Genomic DNA, 21,315 nt, shown 5'->3' with positions numbered 1-21,315 from the left:
TTTTTTTCGAAATAATCATCAGGTAGATAGCATACTTAATTTTTTTCCTGCTATATACTGCGAATTTTAAGTATATCAAACAATTTTCTCATCAGATAAACAAAAAACAACTGAACAAAAATTAAATTTTTACATCTTTCCCTTAGTATGAAATCCTGATAGAATTATCCAAAGTTAAATTCATTTTGTAAGTTTTAAAGCAGAGATAATCCATTCTGGCTTCTGGACAAGAATCTAACATAAAACTAGCACTAAATGTTTCTACCTCCAAACCCCATTTATACTGCAATAGGTTCCGTAAAGAAAGTTTCATTTGATTATTTCTTACTCTATTATTATTATTATGGAATGTACAAAGAAAATAGGTGCATTTCACAGTAAATTGGTAATAATCACTTTAAAGCCATTATTTCTGAGTTTTTATTGAATACCTGTTGCTTCTGGCTGAACATCCTAAAATGTATTTCTATAGTGTCACTTACCAACCCTGAGTTTCGATACTGTGATGTTGTGATGTCTTCAGTCAACAGGATCTTGTCACAATTTTCACATGTATCAAATCTTGGATTGACCTATTTTATACACACTGTCCTATCTCTAGTTAGAGAATGACTTTTATGCTCTACATAAAATAAAAATACAGTTCTTTCATCTTCTGTCCTTTTGGGACTTGGCCTCTATAGCATTTGAAAGGACTTCTCTGCCAAGCCAAAAAAATATCTAAAAAGTTAATGATTACTCATTCTCTGAGGAACCATCAGAGTAGGATGAGGCACCATTACTTGTAAGGGGTTGGCTGATCTGGAATATAAATTCCAAAAACTTTCCCAAAGACAGTCGAAGGAAAAATAAGACATAATATGTCATCAAATATTCTAACATGAAGATGAGTACCATTTCAAATGTTCCTGTCTCTGTGTTAAAGATAAACTAAGCAAATGAGGAAAATATTGAGTATTAGGCCTTGAAGGATTTTGAATAAAAATTCTTAAATTTAAGCATAATTTTCAGAAAGACAACAAAGCAGAGTTCTTTAGATTAGAGAGGAAAGTAAAAGGGGCACTAACATCTATGCTGCTCGAGAGAGGAACATGTTGCTTTCCCTCAATGTGAGAAAAGCATTGCTTTTACAGATTAATGTCTTCACTTCTACCACGTGACCCTGGGGGTATGCATGGTATGACTAAAACTTCTGGGTGAGAAGGAATGTTCATAATAATAGTGTGAAATACCGTGGACATCTGAAACGTATGACCTAGGAGCACTGGATTCTGTAAAAGCCTACTTAAAATGAAAAAAACATTCCTTATGCTGAGGGACTAAAGAAGAAAAATATTATTCAGTTAATTATTACCTCTTAGTCACTCTACTTTAGTCCCTAGTAACTCCTAAAATGTACCCTACTTCTTCTCTCTGTGGGCTCAAAAACTCTTAAGAGTTTCATTTCCATGAAGCCCACATTTCTGAATTCTCCATAAATTGACATCAAATCACCTTTCTTACATTTTGTGTGAGGTGATGTCTCATGGTAGTTTTAATTTTTATTTATTTCATAATTAATGATGTTGAGTATCTTTCTACCCACTTGTTGACAATGTGTATGTCTTTCTTTGAAACATGTCAATTCAGATTCTTTTTTCATTTTAAAATTAACTTATAGGAAAACCTTGGGTTCTGGGTTACTTGTTCTGTGAGTGTTCCACAAGACTAACAAATATTTCTAATGAATTTTAAAAGATTGATATCCTGCAATATGTAGAGTAAGCAATGTGGAACATCACATGATCATGACGGAGCCTATCATCCTCCTCCCTACACTGTGGGATTGTGGGTGATTATATGCCAAGAGCCAGAGGTTATGGAGGAGAGCTCCTTTGCAGAGGAAGAGGAGAAAAAGCCAGAGGAAATGTTCACTTCAAATGAGATTAAGGATATGCATAAAATGTGGGAAACTGCAAAATTCTGTAGAAAAGCACCATCCAAATAAGGTTTTAGCAGTGGAAGCGATGAATCTATTTAACAGTGCAATGTCCTTGCATTCAACAATGCATTTCCTTGAAGTTCTCAATAAGAGAAAAAAGCAAATATCATTGGATAGGTTCCTAATTAAAACTGCATGAAAAGAAAGTTTCCATTGAGCAAACAGCAGTAATTCTGTCATCGATACTGAAAATTGTCCTGTATAATAACCCTCCTCCCTGTTGTTTCCCTTACATCCAGCTATGAAAGTTTTCAAAGGTAAATACAATTAATTAATTTATTTATTTTTCTTTAAGTTTTATACTTTATTTATTATTTTGTATCTTATTGCAGTATTGTAATCATTTTCTATGAATGTCTTTGGGTTGTGGAACAAAACATCCGAGTTTGCATTATTTCTTCTGGGGAAATTGATATACAAATGCTTTGGATTACAAGCATATTTCTAGAACAAATCATACTCACAAACCAAGACTTTACTGTATTTTTTTCCATTGAGTTGTTTGAATTCCTCAGATACTTTGGAAATTAAACTTTTGTCTGATATATGGATTGTAAAGTATTTCTCATATTCCGGATGTTACTTTTTCATTCCAGATGTTACCTTTTCATTTTGTTATCCCCTTGCTATGAGGAGGTTTCCAGTTTGATTTATATTGTCCCCCGTGAAGGGAGACAGGTGCATGTCTCCTGTGTTGGGTCCCAGAAAAATGTCTGGGAAAGCTCAATGTCTTCTTCCAAATCATTTGTCTTACTGAAGAAACCACTGGTCCAGGGGAACCTTCAGTCTGTGGTGCTGCCTTGTCACCCTTTTTTCCCTGGGAACACAATTCTTTTCAACTCTGAAATGAAAAGGGTGTCTCAAATTGGCTTCTAATTTTGGGATATTCACAAATATATTCTTCACTGGAAATAGTTGCTAGCTGGATTTCTGGGTATGGGGAAGTGGTGCCAGAGAACTTACACTCTGCCACTTGGTTGCTCTTACTCCTGTCTTTAATTTTTATACAAACATTAAAAGGGATTCAATCATCACCATTACAGTGTTAAGGATTACAATTATGATAACAACTTTACAGTTAACTTTTTACTTTGTATGTTTTCACGAGTGGCTTTTCAAGTTGAAAATTTTCCTTTAGCATTTCTTATAAGGCAGATGTGAGTGGTAAGAAGAATCCCACAACTTTTGTTTTCTTTATCTCTTTTTTTTGTTTGTGAAAGATAATTTGGACAGGTATTGTATTCTTATTTGACAGTGTTTGCTTTTACTTTTAGCACTATACTTTCTACTTCTTACTGGCTTGCAAGATTTCTCCTGAAAAACTGCTGTTAATTACCTTACGATAGTTCCCTTGCATGTGGAAATATATTTTTCTCTTGCTCATTTCCAATAGTCTCTTTTTGTCTTTGACTTTTGACTTTTTGGTTGCAATTCTCAATGCACATTTCTTTGGATTTGTCTTACTACATGTTCTTTGGGCTTTTGGGATGTGGATGCCCATTTGCTTCCTCAGTTTGTGAAAGCTTTAGACTGTATTTTAATAAAATTTTTATTTCTTGGACTCCTACTTCTATTTCTGAAACTTTCCTGAAATGGGTTAGTCCACTAGCTTATGTCTCATAAGTCTTTAAGCCCTTCTGTGTTTTTTCATATTTTTGTACTACTGATGTTAATATGTAACACTGTCTTAATTCCTGTATAATTTTACTACTTCTTGGCAACAGTTTAAGTCTGTCTTTAAAACTTATTTTAGCTTGTCAAAATTGTATTTTTTTACAAATTCAAAATTTCTTAAAATTTTGACTATCCACTTATTTAATTTTAGAAGAGGCTAAAATTGGATGTTTGATATCTTATCACTCCCATCTTATGCAGAAAGGACAGAAATTCACTTAGTTAATTTGTGATCAGTAGTGCAAGACATATTTTTTCTTTATTAACTGTATTTCAATAATAATTTATTCATGATGCTTAATGGTGGTATACATTTATAAATTCTATTTATCTTTATCAAATTAAAATCATTACTAAAGAATTTTAATATATTTTGTACAGTTATTTCACCCATCAACATAATTTGAATGTAAAAGGAGAAACACGTTCAATACTTTCATATGTCTACTTTGCTGTATACTTCAAATTATTCTTATTAGAGATTTATAATGGCTTCACTGGGAATTTTAGGAAAAGTTTTCAATTAACAATAATCAGGCCTCGGATAAACCTCATTCGCTATGATACTGCCACTGCGCAAATTTTAAATGGGAATTTAAAATAATTTAGTGTTAATTTTTTCTGCATTAGCTATGGTTGTAATAAAAAAAACAAGAAACAGTATTTTGTACATAATTTATTCAATTCATCTTACCATCATATATACGAATCATGAATTCACTACACAGAACAAATTCTACGTGATCCATGTCCCTCTAATGTGTTGGAACAGTAATTTTCTCATTACCCCTTGCATTTTCTGATTTCTCAGGGTGTAAATAATAGGATTGAGTAAGGGTGTGATAACAGTGTAAAATATGGCAAGAGTCTTATCGCTTGCAAAACTACTGAATGGCCAAACATAGATAAAAATACAGGGTCCAAAGAACAGAGTGACCACAATGATGTGAGCAGACAATGTGGAGAGAGCCTTGGAGATCCCTGCAGATGATCTTTGTTGGACAGTGACCAGGATAACAGTGTAAGAGATAAGCAATACGATGAAAGAGACAAAAGAGAGCAACCCACTGTCAGCAATGACAAATAATTCCAGGGTATGTGCTTCAACACAAGCCAGCCTGATAACTAGCGGGAGGTCACAGAATATGCTGTCTACGACATTGTAGCCACAGAAGGGCAAGTTCACTATTAACACCATCTGGCTCATGGTGTGTATAAAACCAATTGTCCATGAAAGTATCACAAACCCACTGAGCAACCTCTGGCTCATGATGGTCCTGTAGTGCAGGGGTTTACATATGGCTGTGTATCTGTCAAAGGCCATGACTATCAAAAGAGTCATCTCAGCACCGCCAAAGAAGTGCATAAAAAACGTTTGGGCCATGCAGCCACATACAGAGATGGTCTTGTGTTCAGTGAGCAAGTCTGTGATCATCTTGGGTGTTGTGGCAGTGGAGAGGCACATGTCCAAAAAGGAGAGGTTTCCAAGGAGGAAGTACATGGGAGAATGAAGGGTGGAACTCAGTGTCACTGTGAGTATAACGAGAGTGTTTCCTACCACAGTAGCCCCATAGATCAAGGAAAATATAACAAAGAATAAAATTTGAAGTTCCCACTGTCCAGAAAATCCTGATAAAATAAACTCAGTCACAACAGATCCATTTTTATGATCCATTTACTCAATTTAGAAAGGTTGCAGAAGTTCTTTGTATACAGAGAAACTAAACAAAAGAAAGCCACAGTTAGCACCAATATTTTACTATTTCTTCTTTTTGGGGGGGCAGGGATCAAATTCAGGACCTTATACTTGTGAAGCAGGGGAGATGCCACTGAGCTAAATCTCAGGATTTATTTCTTATTTTTATTGGTAATGATAATAGTTGGTGCAATTCATTGTAAATATATCAACACTGATGTTTTATCAGTGTGGCAACCAGTGTTTATAAATTGAGGTTATTTTATGTGTCACCTTACTTTGAACAATATTCTTATATAGTTATGGAATAATGAAAAGTATTTGAAAGAGAAGTTCCATTTTTCTATGACATTACCTATAAATGATATTATCATTAATTAATCTTAGATTTGTCACTACTTTGTTCTTAAAGGTAGATGAGATACAGATTATCAACAATTTATTGTGCTCCCTGTTATTATAATTTTTGTATATTTCCCTTCTTGAGCTTGTTAGCCTGATATATAAAGAGTGCATAAATTGAAGGGAATTATGATTCTAAATCTCTGAAGTAATTTACAAAGGTCATTTGTTGGCTCTAAAATAAAAAAGTACAAAAACACACATTAGGATCTAATTTATACATAGAAAGATAACTTTTAATTCATTAAAATAATCTTTTTAGTTTATTTTGTACAGTTTACTATGAATTTCAGGAACAATGGACTGGCTTCAGATTATTTCAAGCTTGTCTTTGTTCACTTTAAGAAGCTTGTGTAGCATGTTTGTGTATATCTGTATGGTGGCTGAGAAATACATAGTAAGATCAGTTAGTCCTTTGTATAGATTCTGTTCATGTTATAATTTATCACAGGAATTCATTTTTAGTGATTGTTTTAAATATTGCTCATAGAATTCAGAGTCACCAAACATGATCATAAATGATTACAAGGTCATTACGTGCTAGGCTCTGTTCTAAAAATTCCACATACATTAAAGAACTCATAAAAGCCCTGAACCATGAGCAGAATCATTGTCATCATGTTACATATAGGAAAATTGTGGTATACAATTTTTAGAGTTTTATTCATGCTTATACAGCTAATAAAAATCACTGACAACATACCTGGTTTTCTCTGAAATTGAAGGCGTGAAACTCAAACCATTAAATATTCATTGAACACAAGGAAATAGGAAATCCTTCTGGAGTTTGACCCAACAAGAATGCTTAGTTCCCTTTATATTGTAATTAAGTGCAGTTTGCCTGTTATACATATTGAAACAATGTCCTTTAGGTAGATTTCAATCTAGAGAGACATAATTATCAAATGGAAATGTAAAATAAGTTATATGGAAATACACTCAAAATAGTATGCAGTGTGTGCAAAATTTCATAAGAACTTTAAGGGAATGAATTGTAATTCCAACACTTTCAGGGAAAATTTCAGACTTTGATATTATCTTCATGTAAAATATAAAAGCAACTTAATTGCCAGTAAAGAAAGACGAGGTATAGAAAATGTGTGAGCATTTGTGAAAAAAAGACACATGAATGGATAATGTGTGTTTAGAAATAGACTAAAGTAAAATATGAAGATGAATAGAAACTGCCTCTTCCCTTCTCTCCAATGAGTAGTAATTCTTTTTCTTTTTACCTCTACCCAGTTTCTTGCAAAATCCCAAACTATTTATAAAAAGTTCCTCAATCATTTTCCTATCTTTGATATTTTAATAAGTGTGTAATAATTACCAATTAGAAGGCAAAGTAAAAAGGCAAAATGAGTGGGCCCTAAAGGGGGAGCAAGGTCCCTGGTGAGACGAGCAGTGACAACCGCACTGCACACCTGTGGAAAGTTTTATGTGACAGGCTCATAATGTGAGTGAGCGAAACTTATGTGTGATGACAGTTTCCACAATGAGACATACTGGAGAGATGACGAGACGCGTCACATCAGAGACGGAATGATGCTGCCAGCTGCAGTTTGTGGATGGATTATTGGAGGGCTTTCACGTGAAATTCTGTGCCCTATGATATGACAGCATAACAGCTTGAATGACAAATGACTACAGCAAAGAATTATTGCATTGAATAGCCCTTGTTGTGGCCTTTTATTTCAGAGGGCAACCTCGCATTCATCTGTGTTGATGCTTTCACAGTATTTACTTTCCTTCTCTCACTTTGCCAAGCATGATTCTTGAAAGAATTTCATGAGGTCTACATTAAGCCTGTTCTTCTATTATGAGAGAATAAAGATAATAGGAATGAGATATAAATTATATATGTGACAGAGATTTTATTAGTAAGGAACATTTTCTTCCCCTTGAATCATCAATTAAACATTTTATTCTAATTATTTTACTTGAGAACTTAGGTAACCTGGAGGAATTTGAAGGCAGAAGGTTAATATATACAAGCTAGAAGGGAAACAATCATTTCATGTCACATAGTATATAAAAGTGAGACATCGAGACTAAAGTAGTTAAGGAAACAGTTGAGATGAGTGTGCATATTGGCTGCCAGGGTGTAGGGCCGTGTGTCCAGCTGGGCATAGACTTGAGCATGAAGCAAGCAGGTTTTGAATCAAAGTCGTTCAAGCAAATTACAAGTCTGAGAATTGTCCCTATTAGGAAAGGACTATTTTTTTCTTTCTTTATTTTTTTCTCATTGAATTTGTTGGTTCTTTTTAAGTATATAGTACAGTTACATTCATCATTGGGATCTTGTACCCTTACATGACAGATCTTGGTTCTCATTTTTGCCCCTTACCCCTGCCCTCCCTTTACCCTCTCCTCCCTTCACTATTTACAAAGACTTTGTTTCCATTTTTTCCTTTTCTCAGAGTTTTTCTTTTCCCTTCTTTCCTTTCCCCTACCATTCCCACTTCCCTACGCCTTTAGCCCTTTTGTTCCTATTTCACATTGAAGGACTTTTATTAAAGAACTATATGTAAACATCTCTTCTCTTGCCTGTGAATACACAATATATATCATTGAATAAAAAATAATTGATAAATAATGGTAAATATTGGCTTCCCCTTTCTGTTAGCTATTTGAAGAAAGTAGACATAATCTTCATGTTGATTTAGTTTTGCAACACTTAAGTTTACTTACACTGAAACAAAAATTAATGTCAAAACATTACTGTTAGTAGAAGTCTGAATCAAAAGATCACTTGTGTAATTATGTTTATAGGAAAGTTAGTTATGGGCACAAACATTTGTGATGCTAAAAATGATTTGAAATAAGATTGTGGTGATGGTGCATTTTTAAGCAAATACAACTATAATCACTTAAATGTGTGCACAAAATGGGTGATGTATATTTAATAAAATTTGAAGCACTTTGTTTTTACATGTATAAATTGAACTTATCTTATCTTTAATAAATTAATTTAGTATTTTAAAATAATTTTCTAGCATTATCCAACTGCTTTCTGGAACCCAAATATTTTTTCTTTCAGAGACAATCAAGGACATACTGCAAATCAGGTCAGATATAACTAGTAATTTCTAAAAATCCTCAATTTCTAAAAGTCCTGTCCTTAACCAGGTATGCTGGTGCATGCCTATAATCCCACAATTTTGGAGGCTGAGGCAAAAGGATCACCATGAATTTGAGTCCAGCCTGAGCTACATTGTGAGTTCAAGACCAGACTGAACTACACAGTGAAATCCTGTGTTAAAGAAGCGAAAGAAAAAAATTTTAAAAATGTTTCTTAAATCTTATCCTTGAAATCATGCTTTTGACTACTTTATGGATTTGGAAGCTTGTCATTCTTTTTTACTAGGTTTCTGAAATGTTTGTATTTGCTTCATTCCTTTGAACATAAACATCTTTTAAAGAATTGCCCCTTTTTAGTATAAGCTCACATTTGTGCTTATTGGCCCGATAATAAGTTACATGCAAATATTTTCCAATTCTCTCTCCCTCTACCTACTTCTCTTGCTGTTAATAGATGTTTATTTACATGTTCTGTGAACCCCTGAAACTTGATGAAAAGAAAATATCCCAATCTGCAAACATTTATGAACTGTCAGATTCTGTTTTATCTTCAATGTTGATATATTTTCTGAATGATCAGGATTAATCATTCTTAATTGCATTTGCTTACAATCAAATGTCAAATTTTATTTTGCAATATGACTTTGAGAGCATATTTTCTTTCAATTTTTACTAAAAATATTGATTTCAGTCCATTGAGAAAAACTGCTATGTGACTCTTCAGTCAGAGGATTTAGTACCACAAAAGCTGTTGGTACCTTTTAGCAGACAAAGAATTAATTAAAAATATCATCCTCAGTATAATAAACCTGTAATGAATTAGCTTTCTATACTATTTTCACTCACCTTTTCTAAAGGCACAATAAGTAGGTCATCACATTCAAGGGATTATTCAAAGTTGAACATCTCTTTCCAATACACCGTGATATTCTGTGTATAGTTCTACTTACTACTTTCTGCCTCTTTTAAAAAGATGTGAACCACTTGCCAGTGGGTGGCTGCAAATTTGTAGGAGCACTGGGAATTCACTTCTGAGGGAGTAGTTAAAACACTCAGCCTGCTGCCTTGGTTTGACCAGGAGCTATGTTTACTCTAATGTTTGGACCTATAATGAACTCTAGGTCTCTCTTGGTGAACTCTTGATTAAAACAGCTATGAAGTTGTAAATCAACTGCCTGTGATCAAGTGCTGACTCCTTTGGTAATGGAACTTCTCTTTCCTTACATTACTCCAAAACTAACCTATGAGTTTCCTTCTACCAACTTTATGGATAAATTTTCCACATTTTTACATAGGAATTCCTCAATATAAACAGTTCACATGTATGTATAATAAATGTACCTGTGAAAACATATATTACATAAAATACAAGACATTCAGGAAGTAGCGATTTCAAAATATAAATATTAAAACATTTAACAGTTCATATAAATGCCACACATGACAGCTTTATATTTACTGACACATGAGCAATCTTATTTATTTATTTTTGGTACCGGGGATTGAACTCAGGACCTTGTGCTTGCAAGGGTGGCACAGTGCCTTTGAGCTAAATCCCAGGCCCTGAGCAATCATTTTTTTGATCTAGATATGGAGTAGTACTCAGTCATAAAGAATGAGTAACCAGAGTCATTTGTAGCTAAATGGATGCACACTGAGGCCATACTCTTTAGTGAAATAAGTAGGACACACACATGTAAATACTGAATAGCTTCTCTGGTGTGAAACACTAAGAGTGTAAATAAGGTTCAAATTGAAAATTCATTCTTCAACTTTGAGGGGGAACATGAACTTGGCTCCTCTGACATCTCACTTGTTGGATGTTATATTTCTCTGATACCAACAGAATCTCTTTTATTTTCTGAATAGTATTCCCTCATGTATCTGTACTACATTTTCTTTATTAATACAAAAAATGATGACATCTAAATTGCTTTCATTTCTCAGCTATTGTGAATCATGATGCAGTGATAGCGGGAGTGGAAATGCCCCTCCAACTGATTTTACTTCCTTCACATATATATAACCAGAAGTGGAAATGCTGAGTGTATACCATTTCTAATTTAACTTTGAGGGTCCACCACATTACTTTCCACAGTAGAATTATACTTTATAATTGACTTTTCTTCCCACAGTGTATAAAGGTTGCTTTTTTTCTACAATCTCACCCGTACTCATTATTTTTACTCTATTTCAGAATAGCTGTGTGGAAAGATGATATCCCATGTGCTTTTGATTAGTATTTCTGTAATGATTAGTTCCTGTTACTTGGCCACTGGTAAGTTCATTCAAAAGTGTCTGTTTAGGATTATTTCCCATTTTTAAGTCTGCTTATGTATTTTTCATTTGTATGTGTTTCATTCTGGTATTGGATTCTTTGAATTCCAGATATATTTTAAACATAATGCCTTGTCAGATTTTTAAACTGTTTTCTCCCATTCTATTATCTATTTAGATTGTTTCAGATTGCTTCTCTTACTGTGCAAATCTTTTTATTTTGACATATCCCTATTTATTTAGTTTTGCTTTTGTCTATGCTCTTGAGGTCTTGTCCAGAAAAGTTTGCCCAATCTATCTTTGTGAAATATTTCCTATATATTTTATCCTATTAGTTATATCAGTTTCTTGTCCAGAAAAGTTTGCCCAATCTATCTTTGTGAAATATTTCCTATATATTTTATCCTATTAGTTATATCAGTTTCTTGTCCAGAAAAGTTTGCCCAATCTATCTTTGTGAAATATTTCCTATATATTTTATCCTATTAGTTATATCAGTTTCTTGTCCAGAAAAGTTTGCCCAATCTATCTTTGTGAAATATTTCCTATATATTTTATCCTATTAGTTATATCAGTTTCTTGTCCAGAAAAGTTTGCCCAATCTATCTTTGTGAAATATTTCCTATATATTTTATCCTATTAGTTATATCAGTTTCTTGTCCAGAAAAGTTTGCCCAATCTATCTTTGTGAAATATTTCCTATATATTTTATCCTATTAGTTATATCAGTTTTAAAAAATGGACAAAAAAATTACAAAAATACTACAAAAGTAGTATGATCATAATACTAGATGTAAAAAAAATTTTCCCCCTTTTGCACACTCAATTTATATATTATATAATATTTTATACCTTACTTTTCACTTGTGATATATCTTCGAAATTTTCACATGTTAACATTCAGTTTCCAAACTCCTTATATGCCTGCTTATTCTTCTACTATTTAAGGATAAATTTATGGTGTAAAATATTTCTCTTGAATTGTTGGCCAAATTAAGTCACAAAGCCAGCCCACACCCAAGGATTGGGAAGATGTACTATAGTTCTTCATGAGAATAGCTCTGAAGAAAAGGGGATAGCTTGTGAAAATTACTACAGTTACATATAGTTTACCATTTAAGTCTTCCAAAAGAATTGTTGTGAAGAATAATCACTGAGTTATTATATTTTAAAAATTGGTCTCTAATCTTTAAATTTGAATGGTGCTATGTATAATAGCCCATTTCCTGCTGTTTTCATTGAACAGGACAGTAAGAGTAATTTATAAGAAATAAATTCCATTCATCATTTCTGTTTGCAGGTCGAGGTCATCAAGATCTGGTGGCTGCATTTAGTGAGGTCCACCTTGCAGCTGTGCACTCGGTGCAGAGGCATCAATCACAGGATGAGTGATTCTGTGCTTGTCAACGTGGGGCTCTTTCTATTGTTATTAAGTCCCTGATACTAATTTTTTAAAATTTATCATACATATTTACTTAATCTGAACAGAGTCGAGTAGATAAAATCAATTCACATTAATGAAAAATCTACAAAATGTCTATGAAAAGCAAAACAAGACCGCTTCTTAACAATTCGTATCCTCATGAAAGATGTGGGCTGTAAAAATAAAGCAGGGTGTTTAGCACAAACTAGAGATAATCTACATCATTTTTTCACAGGTATATCCCTCTGCAGTCTGAAAGAGGTAGATTTTTCTGCAACACCTGAGAATTGAATTTGATAACCAGATGTGATAAAGGCAGCTGCATACATAACTAAAACATGCTAATCTTGAGACCAAGAAATGTACTCTATAAGTCAGGGTGAAATGGTCCATTACCCAAGACCCGTTCTACACTGTGGGGTCTGCTGCCACTATAAATAACACACATGAAGATGGTGCGCTCAAAACTCCATTTAATTACTACTCAGAAACCCCATCCCAACATATAACTATCATGTAACTTTGAGGATTAAATTTCAACATGAGATAAGGAGGATACAAATAGCAAGGCTATTACTAGCATTTTCCCCAAATTTAGAATTGTTAGCCTATGTTGCCATGCCTGAAAATGTGTAGGTCTTGTTTCAGGAGCATTGCATTTTTCAAAGCAATAGTTTATATATTTCTGGAGAAATACATAGGAGATCAATTTCATTCCTACTCAAGTGCAACTATATAGTTTATACCTCTCCAAATTCTGATAATGAAACACTCCTTATCTGAGGTGATTTTATTCTCTCCTTCTATCTTTCCAATTCTTAATTTTAGTAAAATGAAATACTTCAGATTTATAATTTAGTATCTACTTTTCTGGATAAGTTATTACTATTTTTGCAAGGCATGTAGCAAAGTCTATTTTGTCTGGGACAGCAAACAAAGGATGAACAAGTAGAAAATAGCCTCTAATACTTTAGAAAGTCAAAGGGTTTTGACAGCAAAACGTTTTTTGACTCAAATTTTTTTGTATTTAATAATAAACTAGTGAGGTTGAAAGCAGATGATAACCACCAGTTTAAAGAAAAAAATGCAGGGAAGAAAAGCAGAAAACTAACAGTTTTATTTATAAAATTAAAGGAAATGGGAGATGTAGTTGTCAAATTTGCTGTTACTGGCCTTTGTGAAAGCACACATTATGAGGAATATCTCAGAGGTGTTTCTCTAATCTATACTTCTCCTGTGCCCCAGTCTTATCTAGACTTCTCATATCTTAATGATTCCATTAACTCAGAGCGTTTTAGCAATCCAGAAGTTTCTGTCTCTCTTATCTCTCCTTTTCCCTCTCTCTTTCTCTTTCTCTTATTTTAGCTCCTAAATTCATACGTACTTTTATGGTTTTTTTTATTTGTTTGCTTTGAGACAGGCTTCCTCTATATAATTCAGGCTGGCCTTGAACTCCTGGTGTAACCCAAACTGGCCTCAAACTCACAGGTATCTTCCTGCCTCAGTTTCCTGAGTGCTGGAATTACTGGCATGCACCACCACGCCCAGCTTCATGTGGGGCTTTAAACTGGGTTTAACCTTTATTACTCTGCAGTTATCTATTTATTTTTGTTTAGTACAAGATATAAAGTTTTAAGAAAACATTCCCTCTTTTATACCAGTATGCTAGTGATTCAGGTTGGTGTTAGGCTGGTATGTTTCACCATGATGCTAATCTTACTTTCATAAAATATGGAGGGATTTAACATGTAAACATTCAGCTTCCTTAGATTTGAGGATGTGATTATAGGTAATAAAATATAAAGTTCAAAATAGTGTTACTTTTTAAAAATACATGCATGTATGACTTTTTTCCTTCCTTTTTTATGCAACTGTAGTTGATTGAACCTAAGACTTTTGCACTGATCTACAGCCTCAACCTTTTTTTTGAGTTTTTTTCATACAAGGTCTAGCTAAATTGCTCAGTTGCCTAGGTTGGGCTTCAACTTTTGGTCCTGCTTCAGCCTCTCAGAGTGCTGGGATTACAGGTCTGTGTCTCCACAAGTGGCCTCCTAACATTGTTTTTTCCTGTTTTTTTCTACATTGATATTTAACCCTATGAAGAAATCTACTGTTTTATCATTTTACAAAAAAAGGAACTCTGTTCAGGATCCAGAAATTGTAACACAAATCTAGCCTTATTCGTAAAAGCTACTTTAGTATTGCTGGGTATAGTGGCTCATGCCAGTAATCCCAGCACTCTGGGAGGCTGAGGCAAAATGCTCACAAATTCAAGCTCAGTCTGGGCATCGCAATGACTTTTCAAGACTGTGTCTCTAGATAAACAAACATGAAGATAGATGTAGCTCAGAGTGAAGATTCTGTGTTCAATGCTTTAGTATGATGAACATTAAATGAAGAAAAATAAAATAATTGAATTTCAAATGGTCATTTTAGTAGAGAGGAGGAAAGTTGATTATCACAGCCAATAATTCAATCTGTAAGAAAAGACCATGTCTTCCGCTATTTCTCACTGGACCATGAGATGCAAGCTAAATATCTAACTAGTTTGCAGTATATATTTGGATAAGTAGAATCTCTGAATCTCTGTTTTCCACTCACCTTTTTCCATTCATAATGAAATTATGGTAGAAATCTATTTCCCAGAAAATCTACTTATGCTGCCTCATCAAATAAGACTACAGCTTAATCTAGTCATAAATACAACCTCACTGAAAACTGCTCTTCAGTTTGAAATGGAAAATTGCTGTGTGTACACAGAAAAAGACTGAAAGACTATTGTTTTAAACTGTGCTCTAAACTATAAATCAGAGTCATTGATATAAATCCCAGTGTTTGGAAAGACAAAAAGATGAATCAATAAACAATGTACTGGCTCATCAAACTTATTTTGCCACAAAGAAAATGGCAAATTAGGAAAAAAAAAAAAAAAACTACAGGTGACCGTGCACTGCTAGGTTAATTGCAAGGCAAAGTTAGAGACAGGCAAAGTGCAAGAAAACAGATAGGAAAGTGCAGAACACAAACAAATAACAAGATGTGTATTAAACTCAGCAAATCTAGAATTCCTTTCCCCTGGGCCTTCTTTGACCTTGAAAAAGATAATTAGACACTGGCTTTGAGAACTTAGAGAGCTGGCTAGAAACTTTCCTGGGGGAATAAAAAAGAGGTGTGTGGTAGAGAAACAAAGAAATTACCGCTCTTTAATAATTACAATTTCCACTATTTGCCAATTTTTTCTTTACTGCCAGGGCTGTTGAAGATACTGTCCCAATATTATTTAAATCACTCTATTTTATACTTTCACAGTTCTTTTTCATGCTAGTCTGTTTTAACTCTTGTTAGTACAAAGTAATTCATAGACAGTAAGGTACTCAAATTTAAATTCCATAGATTCAAGGTGTTTTTCTCTATGTATATATCAGTGAAACCACCACACTCATCAAAATATAAAATATTTGTCAACCTTAAAAATTTCCCTGGATACTTATCTAGTCAATCTCATCAGAAAAATAACATCATTTCTATCATTAAATATTAGTTTTATCTATTTTTGAATTTCATTTAAACAAAATCTGAGAATTTATTTTGAGTGTCTTCAGCTTACATATTTTACATATTGTGTGTCTCATTATTCATGTGCCATTTTTTATTTTGTCACTATGTTTTCTTGCATGAACTTAATCTAATCTTATTTTTGCCTCAGTTTCTCAGATGACCCAAGTTAACATTATTGTACTAGGAGTAGCTGGGGAAAGCTGTTGACCAATCCACATTTATTGTTGGTTTCTGAACTAGCTTGTGGGAGAGACATCTCACCACCCCAATGAAGTGCCTAAAGGCCATCTGAACCTTGCAGCCCCACAGTGAGATGGTCTTGCGTTTTCTAAGGAAGTCTGAAATCACTTTTGGGGTAGCCACAGAGGAAAGACATAAGTCAAAAAATGATAAATTTGCCAGAAGGAAATACATGGGGGAGTGAAGGTGGTGATCAAACATCACAGAGACCACAATGAGGACGTTTCCCATTATGATGGCTGCATAGATGACAATGAAGGTAACAACAACAACAACAAAAATCTGGATTTCTCAAGAACTTAACAGTCCCAGCAGAATGAACTCAGAGATATTTGAGTTTTCATTTAGGATATCCACTTAGCAATTTGAATGGATTGTCTAAAAGAGGAAGACACAGGAAATCACAGATAATAAGACAGTGAATCTAGACATCATCTATGCATTTTATGACTTACTTGGGCATCAACCCTTTTTGAAATACGAAAGTTTTTTAAATATTTCTTTTTTATTTTTTAAGATCATGATATTTTTCAATAGATAAAGATGGGAGAAATTGTGGAAGACAGAGAATTAATGACATAAAATTTGTGTCTTGGTTTGAATATGGCAGTAGGACTTTTGGTAAAACTTAGTCTCATGTCCTTTACTAGTTCCAGACTAGGATGTGGATGATTTCTTCATTTATTAAAATGGAAGGCAGCAACTCATCAGCTTTTAGTGTTTTATAGGTCACAGGAAACACATTAAGAAACAGACATATTTTTGTCACATCCTGAGTATTCGGTAAAACTTCTAAGTACTTTCTCATACTTAAAAAAATGTTTAAAAAAGGTCCACTATACAACACTAATGAGAAAGTGTGCTTCTACAATTGATAAAAAGTTGAATGCTGACAAACATATTTTTAACTGAAGCTAAACCAATTTGTTAGAAAAGATTCAGGCTTGAGATTTGAATGATTCTTACTTACTCTGGGAACAGTAGATGTTCTTCCTACATATTAAATCTTGTAGTGGAGCCAATAAAATAAATGTGTTATCTTTCTCTTTTGTGAAACTTTTAAAATACTGGATCAAAGGATCACTTATATGTGACATTCTTCTTAAATGTATACATTTTCAAATATAATTTATGCATAAAAATTACTGAACTATCATTAAGATTACAATAAAGTGGACCACTATTTTGTAATTCAAAAATTTTCCTGGGAAGAGATATATAGGATGAGGTGAATCAGTAGCCTTTGTCTACTTAAAGTAAAAGGAAAAGAGAAGAAAAAATGTAAATGTATTGTGTGAATAGCATCTTTATGAAAGAAACTTGTCACCTTTGGATCTTGTTTCTTTGAAATTGTCTCCAAGGTTATTTTAAACTTTTTTCTTCCAGGGTAAATATAAATCTAAGATACTGCCTCACTGGCTCATGTGGACTCAGCTAAGCTAAGTGAGATTTAAAAAGAATAAACGTATTTTTAATGAGATCAGGACATGATCGGCATTAAACCAATTAGTCCAGTTCCTTTTATTTTGATGCAGGTCTGCTAACCAATATTACCAGAAGATTGTTGCTCATCTCCAAAAGTGTCTTGTGTTTATAAGTCCTAGAACTAAACCGAATACACATTATAGAGGAAGAAAATTTGTATTGTGTCATCTTTCCTTGTACAGTTTGACCTGCTTGTAGTAGTTTAAGATGTAAAAGTGCAGTTTCTGCATCTATCCATAATCACCTGTATATATGCCCTCTTCTGTACATTAGGGCTTTGACTCCATCTTTCAGAATAATATGAAAACTCATTTTGCAAGGTTATAGAATTTGAAAATGGAAATGTTTGATTTTTCTCCTTTGTAAGTGTGACTCCTTGTTCATTATTTGCACTTTAAAAATAAGACACCTTGTCCACTACTTTTCTGGATCCTCTGTATTTCTACAAAGCACACAAATAAGTGGATTTTAAAGAGCACATGGACATGTGATCATAGTGTACTAAATTATTGATTTCTGTTCAACTGAATGAATGGTTAAGTATTTACCCATTTAAATTGTTTTATTAAATGTTAAATTAATATTAAATTTCTCAAACATTATTCTCAATTTGTAATAAGTAAAATGATTATCATCAGCATTTTATGAAGTAATATATTTAATTTTCTAGCTATGAATAAGGCATTTCATAGTTGCAGTTTTATTATTTATCTAACTTTTAAAATACTAGCATCTCTAAAAGCAAGGAAAGATATTTCTCTGTATTATGCAGTAATTTTTTTTGTGGGGGGTACTGGATATTGAACTTGTGCTTGCAAGGCAGGCTGCAGAACTACTGAGCTAAATCCCTGGCCCATGCAGTAATATAAAGAATAAAATTTTTCAATCTTGTCAATGTAGCTAAATAATTTTAATATATCTTCTTTCTTTTCTCTATGATTTGTTCAGTTTGGATTCCTATAGCATTTTCTTTTTTGAAAGTTCAATTTCTTTTTTTTTCAGCTTTAATTGAGTTTATTGGTATATTTTAGGGAAACAGTACCTATAGCATTTTCTTAACTCTAGGTAAAAACCACAAAGTCTCATTAATTTTTCAAATTATAACAGAATATACTGAATTCCAATTTAATTTCTTTCCAGCCTTTTCCTGTGTTATTAATTTATCTTTTGTCTTTTGTTACTGATGTATATATTCAATATTGCAAATGCAAATTGTGTTATTAAATGCAATATATTCATAGAGTAATATAAAATTATAAATAAGTACATTTTGGGCCAGGGATTTAGCTCAGTGCTTCTGCCCCCTGCCTTGCAAGCACAAGTTCCTCAGTTCTATCCCCAGTACTAAAATAAATAAATAAATAAATAAATAAACAAGTACATTTTAAGTAATCTCACCACAGAAAGATAATTTCAGAAGAAATATATTTGTTAATTAGCTTGATATAGTAACTTCATAATATATAACCTGTCAAAATGTTATACAAATATCATGTTTGATACCATAAACACATTCTATAACACAAATAAAAACAACATCTAGAATATATAATAATTTTTGCCGTGACACTTACCAGTTTACACCTGGACTCTGGAGGTAACACCATTATGAAATCTTGCATGCTTAATATTTCAGCGATGCTATTTTCTGGTCTGGAGTCAAGAAATGTATCCCTTCATAAGAGGCATAGAGGAGAAAATTAAGGTAATTGTTATTAGGCTCCTCAGAGAATTCTAGTAAAGAAGCAGTGAGGACTATTAAAATGTCATTTCTGACAATACAGAAAATGAGACATCATTTTTCACTTATCAAATAGTTGAGATTTTAAAGATGACAATTAGTATTCAAGGGGGTATAGAAAGTTAGAACTAGAGATAAATAATGGAATTTTGTGTGATATAATATCATTGATCAGGCAAAATATATTTCAAGATGTTATTTTTATTTTTGTGACAAATGCATTTATATTATGATACATGAAAATTTGATATAGGTATACATTGTGAAATGGCTATATCATGCTAAGTAACAAAAGTATTATTTTCAAAATTACTTTTTATTAGAATACTCAAAATGTACTTTGTATAGTTTGTCATGAATATAATATATAGTTTTAACAGTAGTCACCATAATATATGATTTCTTTAACTTATTTCTGTAGATAAAATATTATGTCCTTTGACAAATCTGTTATCAATACTAATTTCTTATAACCATAGCTGTAACCTACTTCTATGAATTTAATGTTTTTTACATTTTATTTGTAAGTGTGATCTTGTGGTCTATTTCACTTAATACTGTACATCTTTCATGTTCATCCATGTTGTTTCCCTTTTTGTTTTTGTTGTTTTGGTACTGGGGATCAAACTCGGGACCTTGCACTTGCAAGGCAGAGGGTGGAACCACTGAGCTAAATCCCCGGCCCATGTTTGTCCTTGTTGTAATGGATGACAGGATTTCATCTTTCTAATCCTGAATAATGTTCCACTGTGTATAAATACCACACTTGCTTTATTTGTTCATTTGTTGATCAACATTTAATTTGATCTGAATTTTAACAATTGTAAATAGTGCTGCATAAATATAAAATGTCACGTATATCTTCAACACGTGCTTTCACTACCTTTGCATATGTATCTGAATAAATGAATCTTATGGCTGCTCTGGTTTTCATTTTTGAGAAACCTCCATGCTCTTTTCCCTAATGGCTGAATTAATTTACATTCCCATAATGCTTGTACAAAGGCACACCTTCCTCCACATCATAGCCACCCTTGTCACTTTCATCTTCCTGATAGCCATCTTAACAAGTGTAAGGTGACATCACGTTGAGGTTTTACTTGCATTTTCCTGATGATCAAGGATGTGGGCAATTTTCCATGTATCTGTTGACTATTTTGTGTCCTCATTAGAGAAATGGCCACTCAAGACCTCTGACAACATTTAATGAGTTATTTTTTTCTTACTATTGAGTTTCTTGAAATAGTTACACATTTAGGATATTAATCCCTTATCAAATATGTGCTTTGTCAATAGCTTCTGCTCATAGCTGGAAATTTTCTTCACTTTGTCCTTTCTTTGTGATGCAGATTTCTTTTTTACTTTGATGCCAAGATCAATTACCTAAACTTGCTTTTGTCTCTGGAGTATTTAAGGTTACTTTGAAGAAATTGTTGAGGACAATGTCATGGAAGATTTTCTATGTCTTATTCTATTAATTTTACAGTTTATATGTTTAATTTATTTTGAGCTGTTTTTTGTCTGCAGTGGGAGATAGGAGTCTGGGTTTGCTGCTTGTCTGTGTGGTCATTTAGATTTCTTAATTCCACTTGTTAAAGGACTATTCTTCCTCACTGTGTATTACTGATGCTCTTGTCAAAACTCACTTGATTGGAAATGTTTTGATTTATTTCTGGGTTCCTTGTTATGTTCCAATGACCTATGTTTATTTTTAGGACAGAACCATGCTGAATTTATTACTGTAGCTCTGTATTATATAT

The 21,315-nt window shown here is 33.1% G+C and overlaps 1 protein-coding gene and 1 non-coding gene across 2 annotated transcripts; both read right to left on the bottom strand.

The window, feature by feature from the left end:
- Positions 1-4,092: 4,092 nt before the first annotated feature.
- Positions 4,093-4,239, bottom strand: LOC117286683. The gene has a single exon (XR_004517821.1). It is a non-coding gene; the product is annotated as a U4 spliceosomal RNA (small nuclear RNA).
- Positions 4,240-4,391: 152 nt separating this feature from the next.
- On the bottom strand, positions 4,392-5,330 carry LOC104849723 (olfactory receptor 4L1-like). The gene has a single exon (XM_010606250.1). It carries the CDS (start codon positions 5,328-5,330, stop codon positions 4,392-4,394), a length of 939 nt encoding a protein of 312 aa, XP_010604552.1.
- Positions 5,331-21,315: the final 15,985 nt, after the last annotated feature.

The sequence above is a fragment of the Fukomys damarensis genome, unplaced genomic scaffold, assembly GCF_012274545.1.
Source record: "Fukomys damarensis isolate Sample0158 unplaced genomic scaffold, DMR_v1.0_HiC HiC_scaffold_17, whole genome shotgun sequence".
Classification (NCBI taxonomy): domain Eukaryota; kingdom Metazoa; phylum Chordata; class Mammalia; order Rodentia; family Bathyergidae; genus Fukomys; species Fukomys damarensis.
The sequence above is the reverse complement of the archived record's forward strand: the minus strand, read 5'-3'. Positions and strand labels throughout refer to the sequence as shown.

Bases quoted from the DNA above. Each gene is read 5' to 3' on its own strand.
- LOC104849723 (XM_010606250.1), bottom strand. From the start codon at position 5,330: ATGGATCATAAAAATGGATCTGTTGTGACTGAGTTTATTTTATCAGGA.